General features: G+C 36.2%; 1 protein-coding gene across 1 annotated transcript in view; it reads left to right on the top strand.

Moving 5' to 3' along the window:
- KCNH5 (potassium voltage-gated channel subfamily H member 5) overlaps positions 1-14389 on the top strand; it is a 272418-nt gene that overhangs the window by 22145 nt on the left and 235884 nt on the right. Inside the window, exon 2 of the mRNA XM_069465044.1 lies at positions 3334-3457. Within this exon, the coding sequence (XP_069321145.1) occupies positions 3334-3457 (124 nt within the window). The remainder of the gene's footprint in view (positions 1-3333; positions 3458-14389) is intronic.

Genomic DNA, 14389 nt, shown 5'->3' with positions numbered 1-14389 from the left:
AAATCCACTGAAGGAATCCCAGAGAGGTCTGCGCAAACCAATTAGATAGCTGTTAGAGTGGTCTAGGGGAGAGATGATGGAAGGTTGGAGTTGGGTGATGATCACAGAGATGGAGAGAACTGGAGGGATTTGAAAGAAGTTTAGGAGATAAAATTAATGGGATTTGGTAATGAATTAGATATGAGAGTAAGGGAAGAATGTTGATTGATGGCTCCCAGGTTGCTGGCTTACAGAACTGTATGGATGGTGGTCCCATTCTCTAAGACCCTGGAAAAGCACCTGATCTAAAGGGACAGAAGTCACGGCCGTGTTATATTGAGATACATTTAAGATAGCTAAAAAGAGAGGTCGAGTTGGATATCATATCAAGATCTAAAGTTTATAGAAGAGGTCTCATTTAGAGATAAACAATCATGAGTTACTGAATCTGTGGATATACATGAGCATGTAAGATCAAAGAAAGGAGAGGGCTTAGGACTGACATGTAGGAACTCTAATATATACTTACCAGATAAGGAATGTTTTTTTTTTTTTTTTTTTTTTTATTTCATCTTGTTATGGGGGATACAGAATTTCAGGTTACATACGTTGCTCCTGTTCCGCCTTTCCCCCCAAGCTAGAGCTCCAGACGTGTCTGTTCCCCAGGTCGTGCGCATTGCACCCATCATGTAGGTATATATCCCTCCCTTCCCCACCCCCCCTTCCCGAGTCAGCACCTTCAAGTGTTACCACTCCCCAAACGGTGCACAATGCACTCATTGTGTAGGCATACCCCCATCCCCTCCCCCACCCCCCACCTCAGTCTGACATCCAATTGGTGTTGTTCCCAGATGTGTATTTAGGTGATGATCAGGGGAACCAATTTTACGACATCTCTATAGTTCTCCTGGAGAGAATTGGAACCCATTATATTAAGTGAAGTATCCCAAGAATGGAAAAACAAGCATCACATGTACTCACCAGATAAGGAATGTTGAGCCTGCAAAGGAAATAAAAGAGTGTGCAAAGAAACAGGCGAATGTTGTTCTATGAAAGCCAAGTATTGAGAGACTTTTAGGGAGGGAGTAGGCCGGGCGCGGTGGCTCACGCCTGTAATCCTAGCACTCTGGGAGGCCGAGGCGGGTGGATCGCTCGAGGTCAGGAGTTCGAGACCAGCCTGAGCAAGAGTGAGACCCCGTCTCTACTAAAAATAGAAAGAAATTATATGGACAACTAAAATATATATATACAAAAAATTAGCTGGGCATGGTGGCGCATGCCTGTAGTCCCAGCTACTCGGGAGGCTGAGGCAGTAGGATCGCTTAAGCCCAGGAGTTTGAGGTTGCTGTGAGCTAGGCTGACGCCACGGCACTCACTCTAGCCCGGGCAACAGAGTGAGACTCTGTCTCAAAAAAAAAAAAAAAAAAAAAAAAATATATAGGGAGGGAGTGGTTACTGAAACTTCTGAATTCTTAAGCGAGATGAGTAAAAAGTGCCCCATGGACTTGCTGATTTGGAGGGGGCTATTGGTGATAACACATCTTAGAGATTTTAGATTCCATTATTTTCCCCTAAAAAGGGTTGCATTTTTTTTTAACCAGGCAGTTTAATTCTAGTGGATCACCTTGATCATGAAGAGTCTTGATTTTAAGATTTTTTTTAGTGTGGGTCTATTTGGTGAAATTTCTGTCCTTCTCTTTAGCCTTCTAGTCATTGCTTCAGCTGGGTCCCTTGTAGTCCCATCCTACGCATGCACAGTTTTGGCCATAGAGAAGGATTTGAGGTGGATTTACACATAAGTTTATGGCTGTGTCCATTGAAGGATTTCTCTCTCAACTCTAAGTTGCTCTGGCAGCCTCAAATTGTGACCTTTTGACTCCTTAGCCTTATAAGACATTTCTGCTTGAGCTCTTTCACCCATGAACTGTCCAGAGCAGGAAGTGCTCTCAGGGGAATGGACAGTTAAACAGTATCTCACATACTATAGCTCCCCTTTTCCAAAGGTTTATATTTTCCAGTTTCTGCCTACTTTTGGTTGCTTCCTAGTGACTACAGATATTTTTTTCATATTTTGTCCTGTGCTGCTTTATTTAGTATCTGTTCTGCTAAATTGTATTTGATTGTTGCATATTTGTTTTTAACATGTAAACTTGATGAGAGCAAAGGGTGTTTTTTATTAATGTTTGTTCTAGCCCATTGTCTGACACAGAACAGTGCCATTTACATAGCAGCCACTTAATAAATGTTGATTTGGATTATTTTTATGAAGAGTCAGGATTTAAAGTCTTCTCAAAAATTTATTTCTATTTTTAGTATACTACCCTGAATATGAGTTCAAAAGAGATTTTTTTTTAGGTGAAAATCTAAAGTAAAAATATTCCTTTAAAAATTTTTATTATTTAAATATTTATTTTAAAGATAATTTTCATTTTTAATTCATTTTAATGTGGACATATTATCATGTGATTTACAAAGCTGCTAAAGTTACTGCCTAAAACTATTGGATTGTCAGTGAAAGTTGATACCAAAATGTATTATTTTCATATTAATTTATATAAAAGCAAACCTACTTTTCTATGCAAAATAGAACAGAGATGTCTTTTTTATAGAGTACTGATAATTTCCAAATTCTCTGTAGTATGTGGTTGAAAATAATATCTTTGATGGGGTGGGGGGAGGGGATGGGTGTATACATACATAATGAGTGAGATGTGCACTGTCTGGGGAATGGACACGCTTGAAGCTCTGACTCGGGGGGATGGGCGGGACATGGCCAATATATATAACCTGAACTTTTGTACCCCCATAATAAGCTGAAAAAAAAGTAAAAAGGAGTTTTTAATGCTATTTTTAAATCAGACTTTTCAAGATCAGTCTAATGTAAAAAAAATTTGTCTCCTCATGTCTAAATTATATTAATAGAATTTTTGGAGGGGGTCATCCAATTTGCCCTCGTTGTCAACTGAAGTATTCTCAATTTGTGGGGAAGTGACTGTAGCCCTAATCTTAATAAATTAACCTATTTTTAGGTGTAATTTATAGTCATTAACATGATTTGGTACTAACTATATTTTGTTTTCATAGCTCAGGGTGTACTTGAATGCAAAGAGGTATTATAAACTGTCTTCTTTTAAATGGAATTTTTAGCTTGTATACAAATGTATTTATTGCAGGTGCCATCTGATGATCACGGTAAACTTACTGCGTCAATTTCAAGAATAGGTTATATTATTTTTACCATAACAAACCATAATTGCATTTGTTCATATTTATGAATTTTTCTTTTTGATTACTTGAAAGAGGTAAATTGTTAAATGAAGCTAAATAACTTCCTTTCTTTTCTTTCTTCTTTAGAATCGAGTTTCTTACTGGGAAATGCCCAGATTGTGGATTGGCCTGTAGTTTATAGTAATGACGGTTTTTGTAAACTCTCTGGGTATCATCGAGCTGACGTCATGCAGAAAAGCAGCACTTGCAGGTAGGTAACAGAACAGTTTACTAATCTCTTCTGAATTTAACCAAATTCTGAATGTGGTTAAAAGGCTTAAGCCTACTTGGTCTCGCACATAGAAACTATAGGGTTAAAAATTATGTTAGAATATTAAGGAGACTAAATTATCAATGGAAAATATAGATTAAGAGCCTTTGGTGAGAACTTTGGGAAAGAGAAAGATTTTTCCATATCTGTGACTTAATTAATTCACTCAATAAATATTTTTTGATACCTACTGTGAGCCAGGAACTGCTGTAGGTGTGAGTGATTGGAGGTACATCCTGTGTCAGGGAACCACTTTTGGCATCAGCATCTCAGGAGCAACTAAAACTGTCTTGAACAACAGTACACAACCCCCATTCAAGTAGAACATGTTTCATGAGCATTTAAAGAACATCAAAATACAGTTCTTACATCCTGTGTAAATCACATGTACTTTGTAATGTTGGTACATTGTACCATGCTATTTTGTTCGACTTATTTAAAACAGAGTCTGACTTATGTTATTTATACCAATTCTTTTTAAAATATGTAATTTCTGTGAGTTTAAAGAAAATATTAAGGAAAAAAAAGGGATCAGAAAAAAGAAAAGGAAACCATATGAGGGACCAATTTAGAACCGAAAACTTTTCCACAATATTTCAGTAAGGCCAGATGGGATGTTTTTTCCTTGAGTTAATTTTTCTCTAAAGCTCTCACTCTACTAAGCACTGAACCAAGTTATTTTAGAACTAGAAGGGATCTGAATTTTTTTTCTAGGCCAAATCCTCTGTTTTTCAGATGAGAAAACTGAGGTAGAGCTATGTTAAGGGACTTACCTAGGGAAACACAGTGATTTATCTTTTTTTCTACCTATTTATGCTGAGAAACATTGTATATAATTATATACATACACAGTTGACCCTTGAACAACTCGGACTTGAACTGCCTGGGTCCACTTATAAATGGATTTCTTTCAACAAAATGCAGATGGAAAATACAGTAATGGGGTATGTGAAACCCACGTATAGGGTGGGCTGACTTTTCGTTTATACGTGGATTCTGCAGAGCTGAATAGGGCACTTGAGTGTGCAAACATATTGGTATACGTGAGGGTCCTGGAACCAATCCTCTGTGTATACTGAGGGACAACCCTCCTTTTCTTCCTAAACTTGCACACACACACATACACACACACACACACATTTATTCTACATCTTCATGGAGGGTAGAAATTTCATATTATACCATTGAGTCTAAACCTGTCTACACACAGGAATCACTTAAATAGGTTTTGCAAAACATAGGTTCCATACCTCTTAAACCTACTGAATCAGAATCACCTGAAGTGAGTGGGTGAGATCAGGAGTCAGTATTTTTAACAAAAAGCTTAGATGATTCTGATGCTTATCCAGGTTTGAGAAATAATCTGTTCAAACGCAAGAAGTTCCTTCCCTTATCTTCCCCCAGCCATCTTCATTTTTCCCTCTGCTAAAGTTATTCCCATATTTAGTCTTCGTTCCCAGGTATGAAACTGGCAAATGGGAGTGTTGAAAAATGATGGCCCCTGGTTGAGAAACTCCCTTTGAGAGCACGATTTCTCTGTGCCTGTTTGAGCATTGGGTGGCCCTTCGCTCTTGTGCTGGTGCTGTCACTGCCGTGTGTGTTCTAGGTACTGGGAGGCTGACTGTCTGTAGTAAACATCACAGCTCCATTATGCCCCCCAGCAGGGTTTAAGTTAGGAAAAGGTTAGTTTTGTGGTAGACCTTATCCTGTAGAACAGTTTTTATAGAGAGTTCCAGAAAACACAGATGCTCCCATACCCACTTTTTATTCTTGGACTGCTAATACTCCTTCTTCTACCTGAAGGTAATTATGATTCCCTAAACAAGATATGTTTTTCCCTTTTCTAACTCTCATAGTTCTTTGTGTGTATTTCTGTTGGCATCATCATTTGACCTTAAACTAACTTGCCTTATCCCTTGGGTTTTTATTCTTACTGCTTTTGCTGTTACTTTTGAGAAGTACTGCTTTTCGTATCTGAAAATATAGTAAAGTTTTGTTGCCATCCCTTCTTGTGTCCCATGTATCTGTCCTATCCCCGACCTGTTTTCTTTGGCAAGTACAATTTTTCCTACAAAGGATTCATAAAAAAATGTTGGTGTGTTACATTAGCATATTCTCTCCTCTGAAAGAGCTGCTTTTGCCCTGTTACCACAAGTACCAGATTTTAAGTGCCTTGAAGGTAGGAATTCTGTCTTGCTTACTTTTGTATTTACTACAGGACATAGCACTGTGTTTTACGCCAGTATTTGTTGAATGAGATGGGCTTCTTTTGTAATAAACCCTAGCCTAGGTCTCAAATGCTTCTGTATAGCGTGCTTGTGCTTATTATTTTTCATCCCAAGTGTTACAGCATTTGAGGTGGGTGAGGGAGAATTTTGGATTATGTTATGGTTTTTTATAGTGAAGAAAAGCACGTAAGTTTTCCTCCAAGTCGTCTTCACTTATCAGAGTCAGTATTTTCAAAACGATCACGTTCTTAACATAAGCAATTATTACTGGTGTGCAAAGTGCTAAATGTGTTTTGCTAATCTAAAAATTGCAACGCGTTTAATGCCCTCACAGAGTGATGAAGACTGGCATCTCATATATGAGCAAATGATGTCTGAACGCTATCAGGTCTTCTTGGAAGCGTGATCTATTTTAATGTGCTACCCTTTTAAACTTCCTCATCTCTTTCTAAAATTAAACTATATCCATATTATGTTTGCTGCAGCATTATTTAGAAGAGTGAAGATCTTGAAATACTCAAAATGTCTAGTAGTAGATTTCTTAAAAACTACTATGGCAAAGCTCTATTTTTCTAAGTTATATGTTAGAAGGACAATGACACTGGAAAAAGTTAATAATATGTTAACATGCTAAAAAAAAACCCTCCAAAACAAACAAAAACACCCCAAATCATCTCTGGTTTATAAAAAAGTATCTGCATCATGGTTCTGATTCTTCTTTTACATTATAACTTTTTAAAAATTTCTTGAATAAATATAGAAATGCTTTTGAATAGGAGACATAAAAAACAGAGAGAAAAGAAAAAATTATGTACATATTTAGAAATACAGGGTTAATGGCCAAAAGTTATATTATAGTATGTGGAATCACTGAATTCCAATTGAATATAAATCATTTCATACTGAAAATAACCTTGTAAATAATTTGAAGAATTTTACTTGATCTTATTATAATAATGACAAGTTTCAGACAAACCTAAGATAAGAAGAAGCTACAAAACAGTGAGCTTCATTTTGTGTGGGAAAATGCAGCTTGTGACACTATATGTATCAGAAAAAAAGAATCATCTTTATCTACAACTTGCATTAGATAATTTAAAGTCAATAGACTTAAAGTAGCAACTGGTAAATGATTACATGTCATATTGTAAAATATTCAAATGTGAATCGTTTTATGTGAAAATAAAAAACACATTATTTTTTGTTTTTTACAGTATCAAGGGGCTAATATTTATTTCTTCTGCTTTCTTATCTTTTTCCTTCTATGTCCTTCCCAACCCCTCTCCCATTGGACTAGAGATACAGAATCGAATTAAACATACTCCTCAGTTTGTCTTAATATTTCCTTGTGCTCTATCTGGGCGAGTTCTCTGTTTTATTTCCTTTTCTTTCTTTTTCTTTTCCCTTTCATCCCATCCCCCTTTCTCCTTCCATAGTTATTCATTCTAGTGTGTTTATTGTATGTCTTTCTATCCATCTTCCATTTGTTTATTAAATATGTGTATTCTTGAAATGATGTGGCTTTGTGTTTGTTTTTAAGACCTACATATTTCTTACTGTAGAGTGATATTTATGGCTTCTAAGTCTTTTCATCCAACATTATGTCACTGAGATTTCTTTTTTTTTTTTTTTATGAGACAGAGTCTCGCTCTGTTGCCCAGGCTAGAGTGCCGTGGCATCAGCCTAGCTCACAGCAACCTCAAACTCCTGGGCTCAAGTGATCCTTCTGCTTCAGCCTCCCGAGTAGCTGGGACTACAGGCATGTGCCACCATGCCTGGCTAATTTTTTCTGTATATATTTTTAGTTGGCCAGGTAATTTCTTTCTATTTTCAGTAGAGACGAGTTCTTGCTCTTGCTCAGGCTGGTCTCGAACTCCTGACCTCGAGCGATCCACTGGCCTCGCCCTCCCAGAGTGCTAGGATTACAGGCGTGAGCCACTGCGCCCAGCCATGTCACTGAGATTTCTTTATGTCGCCATGTGATAACCTGTCCCATTATGTCTACTGCTCCAGTGTCTCCTCAGCCTTCATTTTATTTATACATTCTACTAGTCATGGAATCCAACTTCTCATACTTTGCTACCTCCAACAACTTGGAGATAAACATCTTCATGCACATCTTACTGTGGCCCTGTGTGAGAAGTTTTCTGTCTCTATGCCCAGAAATGGGATTACTGGGTAGTAGAATATATGCAGAAGTCGTAAATTAACTGCTATGAGACTGCTGTCTTGAGTAGCCTCCTGTTTCACTCCCACCAGCCATGAGTGAGGGTTCTGATCTTCCTACATCCTTGCTATATCATAATAGTATCTAACTTTCTAATAAAAAAATCTCATATGTGCTAGGTATTATCTCACTTTTGTTTTAGCTAAAATTATGACACCTATGACACTTCAGGATTCCTAGGAATTTTAAATCTAGTCCATTTTATTGTCTAATAATTTCATTTTCAAGCCTTTGGATTATTTTGCTGCTTATTGGAGGATACAAAAAGTACTGCATGTTTAAAGAAGAGTATAGGCTTTGGGAGAATAGCATTTATTTATTTTTAAATTTTTAAAATTTTTAATTATTATGGATATATAATAGTTACACACATGTATGGGGTACATGTGATGTTTTGGTGCAGGCATACGCTGTGTAATGATCAAATCAGAGTAAGTGGGTTGTCCATCACCTCAAGTATTTATCATTTCTTTGTGTTAGTAACATTCCAATTCCACTCTTTAGTTATTTTAAAACATACAATAAATTGTTGTTACCTATAGTCACCCTATTATGCTACCAAATACTTGATTTTGTTCAGTCTATCAGACTATATTTTTGGTACCCATTAACCATCATGTCTTTATCTTCTCTGTCCACTGCCCTTCCCAGCCTCTGCTAACCATCATTCTACTCTCTTCTCTTTATGAGTTCAATTTTTTTTTTAGCTCCCACATATGAGTTAGAACATGTTATTCTTGTCTTTCTGTGCCTGGCTTCTTTCACTTAACATAATGCCTTCCAGTTCCATCCATGTTGTTGCAAATGATAGGATTTCATTCTTTTTCTGTGGCTGAATAATATTCCATTGTGTATATGTACCACATTTTTTCATTTTTTTTATTTCAAAATATGGGTGTTCAAATGTTTTTGGTTACATGTATCGATTTTGTTATGCTTGAGTCAGGGTTGTTCATTGTACCCATTAGATAGGTTTTCACTCATCCACTCCTCCTCCTTCCCCTGCTTGATTTTCACTGAGTTTTATTTCCCTCTGTGCACATGTGTGCTCATTGGTTAGTTCCAATTTAGTAGAGAGCACATGTGGTGTTTGTTTTTCCTTTCGTGATGTATTTCACTTAGGATAGTTGTCTCCAGTTCCACCCAAATTGTTGCAAAAGGCCTTAATTCATCCTTCGTCAAAGCTAGTAGTATTCCATAGTATACACATATCACATTTTGCTAATCCATTTATGAATTGATAGGCACTTGGATTCCACATCTTTGCAATTGTGAATTGTGCTGCAATAAACATTTGAGTGCAGGTGTCTTTTTGATAAAATGACTTCTTTTCCTTTGGGTAAATACTCAGTAGTGGGATTGCTGGATTGAATGGTAGGTCTACTTTTAGTTCTTTGAGGAATCTCTATACTGTTTTCCATAGAGGTTGTACTAATTTTCAGTCCCACCAACAGTGTATAAGCATTCCTTTCTCTCTGCATCCACACCGGCATCTATTGTTTTTGGACTTTTTAGTAAAAGCCATTCTAACTGGGGTAAGGTGATATCTCATTGTGGTTTTAATTTGCATTTCCTTGATAATTAGTGACACATTGAACATTTTTTCATGGTTTGTTAGCCATTTGTCTTTATCTGTTCATCTGTTGGTGGACACTTGTGTTGATTCCATATCATGGCTATTGTGAATAGTATAGTAATAACCATAGGAGTACAGCTATCTCTTTGATATACTCATTTCGATTCTTTTGGATATATACCCAGCAGTGGGATTGCTGGATCATTTGGTAGTTCTATTTTTAGTTTTTTGAGGAACCTCCATACTGTTCTCCATGGTGGCTGTACTAATTTACATTCCTACCTACAGTGTGCTAGGGTTCCCCTTTTTCTACCTCCTTGCCAGCATTTATTGTTGCATGTATTTTGGATAAAAGCCATTTTAATTGGGGTGAGAAGATGTCTCATTATATTTTTGATTTGCATTTCTCTGATGATTAGTGATACTGAGCATTTTTTCATATACCTGTTGGCCATTTGCATGTCTTCTTTTGAGAAATGTCTACTCAGATCTGCCCATTTTTGATTGGATTATTTATTTCCTATTGAGTTTGAGCTCCTTATATATTCTGGTTCTTAATCTCTTGTCAAATGGATAAGCTTGCATATAATTTCAGCCATTCTGTGGGTTGTTTCCTTACTTTGTTAGTTGTTTCCTTGGCTATGCAGAAGCTTTTTAGCTTTATGTGATCCCATTTGTCCATTTTTTGCTTTGGTGCTTTTGAGATCTTAAGAAATCTTTGCCAAGACCAATTTTCTGGAGTGTGTCCTCAAAATTGTCTTCTAGTAGTTTCATAGTTTCAAGTCTCCCCATCTACACCAACATTTGTTGTTGTGGGACTTTTTGATAAAAGCCATTCTCACTGGAGTTAAATGATATCTCATTGTGGTTTGGATTTGCATTTCCCTGATGATTAGAGATGTTGAGCATTTTTTCACATGTTTCTTGGCCATTAGTCTATCTTCTTTTGAAAAGTTACTGTTCATGTCCTTTGCTCACTTTTTGATAGGGTTGTTTGATTTTTTTCTTGCTGATTTTCCTGAATCTATCTATATAGATTCTAGTTATCAGCCCTTTATCGGATGTATATCATGCAAATATTTTCTCCCATTTTGTAGGTCGTCTATTCACTCTAATGATTGTTTCCTTGGCTGGGCAGAAGCTTTTTAATTTGATCAGGTTCCATTTATTTATTTTAGTTGTTGCTGTGCTTGCTTTTGGGGTTTTCTTCACAAATTCTTTGCCTAGGCCAATGTCTATAAGAGTTTTCCCAACATTTTCTTCTAGTGTTCTGTGGTTTCATGCCTAAAGTTTGATCCATTTTGATTTCATCTTTGTATACGGCAAAAGATAGGGGTCTAGTTTCCTTCTTCTGCATGCCAATATTCACTTTTCCCAGCACCGTTTATTGGAGAGAATTTCCCTTCCCCAATGTGTGTTCTTGGCACCTTTGTCAAAAATGAATTGACTATAAATGCATAGATTTATTTCTGCATTCTCTATTCTGTTTTATTGGTTTATGTGTCTATTTTTATGCCTATACCATGCTGTTTTGGTTACTGTAGCTTTGTAATATAATTTGAGGGCAGGTAATGTGATTCCTTCAGCTTTGCTCCTTTTGCTCAGGATTGGTTTGGCTATTCTGGGTCTTTTATGGTTCCATATAAACGTTAGGATTATTTTTCCTATTTCTGTGAAGAATATCATCGGTAGGGAGAGTGGCATTTGAAAGCATATGATCTTACCTCATGATTTTTAAGAAGCTCTGACATCAGCACATACTGTCATTGGTTAGGTAGGGACCACTTTAATTAACCTGAAACTTTAAACTTTAAAAAGCCAGTTCTTCTGTCCTTTTTTTAATTGTTGTTGGATAGAGGGGTGAGAAGGGCAATTAGATAGTATAGGTAGGTAGGACTGATGAGTAGATAGATGTTTTCAAATATATCTATTTCTAAAAGGCCATTAATAATCGCTTACCCAAGCTATCAAATTAGACAGTGAAACAGAGATATTAAGAGACATTTTATTGGATGGATTTCCAAGAAGTTTTATTAATACAGAATTATCTCAGCAGCCAACAAGAGCACTTGACATGTGATGGATGTCGGTCAGTCTGGTTCCATTTGGCTGAGGCTCTGCCTTGCATGGTGGCTCTGGGGACAAGTGTTGGAGAGCAAAGGTTGCCTCAGTGATGTCAGACTCTGCATGTTGGAGAAGTCCAATACTATCCCTGGCTTTCCTTAATTATGTGTCATGGATCTGCCATTTATTACTCCATCTAAATCCTTTTAAGACCATATAAATTAATGGGTTGTGAAACCTTTGGGTTATGATCCACTGTATAAAGTAATGCCTTTGATTTATTCCAAAATTACCTTTCAGATTTTGAAAGCTGTGTTCTTATTTGCTTTTAATTTTTCTTCCTTAACTCACTCTCTTAGGATTTTTTTTTTAATCCTTTGACTGCAGATCTCAGTTCACCTGCCATTAACCTTTGTAATGATTCTGCTGTTGTGGCCAATTCTGAGCTGGAGACCACATTTATCAACTGCATTTACTCAACCTCTGTTGTTTCTTTGATGTGGCATTTGCTAGTCTGTGAACTATAGCCCATAGGTATATAGTATTACCAGGTACCAGTGGTGACTGAGTGTGGTGTTTTAGTCTAGGAACATTGTTGCCCTTTTAGTATAGTGTAAGATAGGCTGGTGCAACTCATGATCAGTTTATATTTTTTTCAGAACTGTAAGGTTCTTTTCCTCCTTGGAAGTCCATCAACTATTATAGCCATCTTTACTCTTAGGTGTCATAATGAGGCTTGTTTGTGAGATTTTGATGTCAGAAAAAGGGATCCCAGAATAAATAAATACTGCTACAAATCAAAGATGCCTGTTCCCCAAAGTTTTCTAGGTCAAATACACATGAAAAATAACTGCCAGATGTTTAGGCAAGCTGGATGTGGCTTAGACCAGGCCCGAAGAAAACTTACCACTTACTTCTAAGACCAGATCTTTCCACCAGTCAGTTGTGTGGCAAGAAAAAGTGCCAGATTATACAGGAGCAGGTCCTGACTGAGTTTATGCTTTTACCTACTGGGCTCACAAAGGAAGAAGTTTACAGAAACATGTGCATCTCCCTTTAAAACACAGCAACCCTACCTGTTGGCAAGAGTGGCACAATCTGTGTCCTAGAATTGTGGAGACGCAAGGGAATAGGTCTGAGGTCCTTCTTCTAACCCCATCCGTAAGAAACAGCCCAGTCATTTTTCAGCACATCATAATTTGTAACTTCATGTGCATTATCCTTTTAATAGTCACCCTTTGAGTTATAATATCATCATCACCATTTTACTGATGAGGAGACTGTGGGTCAGGGAGGTTGTATGACTTGCCCAAGAATTATCCAGTTTGTAAATAATCCTCCAAGTGCAAGGGTCCTCTGTTCCACCATGACTGCTCAGTACTATAGCAGACATAGATCGCTTCTGTGAATCCAATTTTATTTTCCTTTCTATAAAATATCATAATAATATTGTTGTAAAAGTCATTTATAATTACCAAAGGGGAGCTTAGTATTCTGTGTAAGAAAGGGAGTGGAAGTTATATAATTCTTTAAATATTTCCATTATATGTTCCTTGAGGATATTCAGTAAGACACATGAAAACTGTATAAAATTATTAAATATAGTTTCTAAAGCCTGATGCTTACCATTTCTAAAATTTATGTCCTCTCAAATTCTATTAACCCCTCAAAGATTGCATTGAATTTGAACCATCCTGAATCAGAATTTGGGAAACTGTGACAAAACATTCACCATTTACATGTGACAAAACCAAGCAAATAAACAAACGTGCCATGCCCACAGAGAACATGGCATCACTGATTTAGTCAGTATGGCTTGGACAACTCTGGATGAAAATACTTTCAGAGTTGGAATTAACCTCCAGAACACTTGCTTTGGGAGGATAGACAGTATATTTCAGACGTTCTTTAGGGCCTGTTTTGAAATATCTTTTATTATTTAACTGCTGTATTTTGCCACTTCAAATATGTATTCTGTCACTGGAAATATATGGTATAATAAACTTAAAATGAAAAGTCTGAGTGGAACAATGTAAGAAATAGAAGAGTGTTTTAAAAAAAGCATTCAGACTTTGATAATCTGGGACTTTTTCCTTAAGTGTCTTTGTTTTTCTAGGATAAGTGATTTTAGCATGGGAAGGACTTAACTAATGAAAAATTACAGAATTTTTAGAGTTTATTTGAAAAATTGCTTGTTTCTTTTAATCTTCTCTTCAGAATTTTAGCTGCATCAGACCTGTATTACATTTCTTCTTAAGTAGTAGTAAACCAATTCCTCAAAATTTTTTTTTTAAATTTGAATTGTAACTTATTTTTTAATCCTATTAGAATTAATTTTTCATGATTTTTATCCTAAGTGCTTGTTATATATACAGGCTTTTTAATTCTGTTTTTCTGTTGACCAGTTATGAATACTGTGTTGCTGTTTATTGAACCATAAAAAGGTGTCATTTTATAGTAAAAGTAAAAAGTGGTTTTTCTGTCTTGTTTTTTTTAAGACTTCAAATATTTGGTTAGTTTAATTGCCCTTATCTTAAATTTTAAAATGTTTCTTCTTTACTAAAGAGTCTTTTATTAAAAATAAAAGTTAGTGAAAGACTAGCTAATTAAAAAAGTTTACTTTTCTATGAAAATATTACTTATAGTATTAAGCTATTTTTTTGGGGGGGGAGTGGGAGTGGCCATGTGTTCTTTAACTGAAGAATTCTAATTTAATTGTAATGTCTTCAAGAGATTTTTATAAAACTTACCTGAGCTGAAATTTCAGTTTTGACAGG

Source organism: Eulemur rufifrons, chromosome 2 (genome assembly GCF_041146395.1).
Source record: "Eulemur rufifrons isolate Redbay chromosome 2, OSU_ERuf_1, whole genome shotgun sequence".
NCBI lineage: Eukaryota > Metazoa > Chordata > Mammalia > Primates > Lemuridae > Eulemur > Eulemur rufifrons.
The sequence above is the reverse complement of the archived record's forward strand: the minus strand, read 5'-3'. Positions and strand labels throughout refer to the sequence as shown.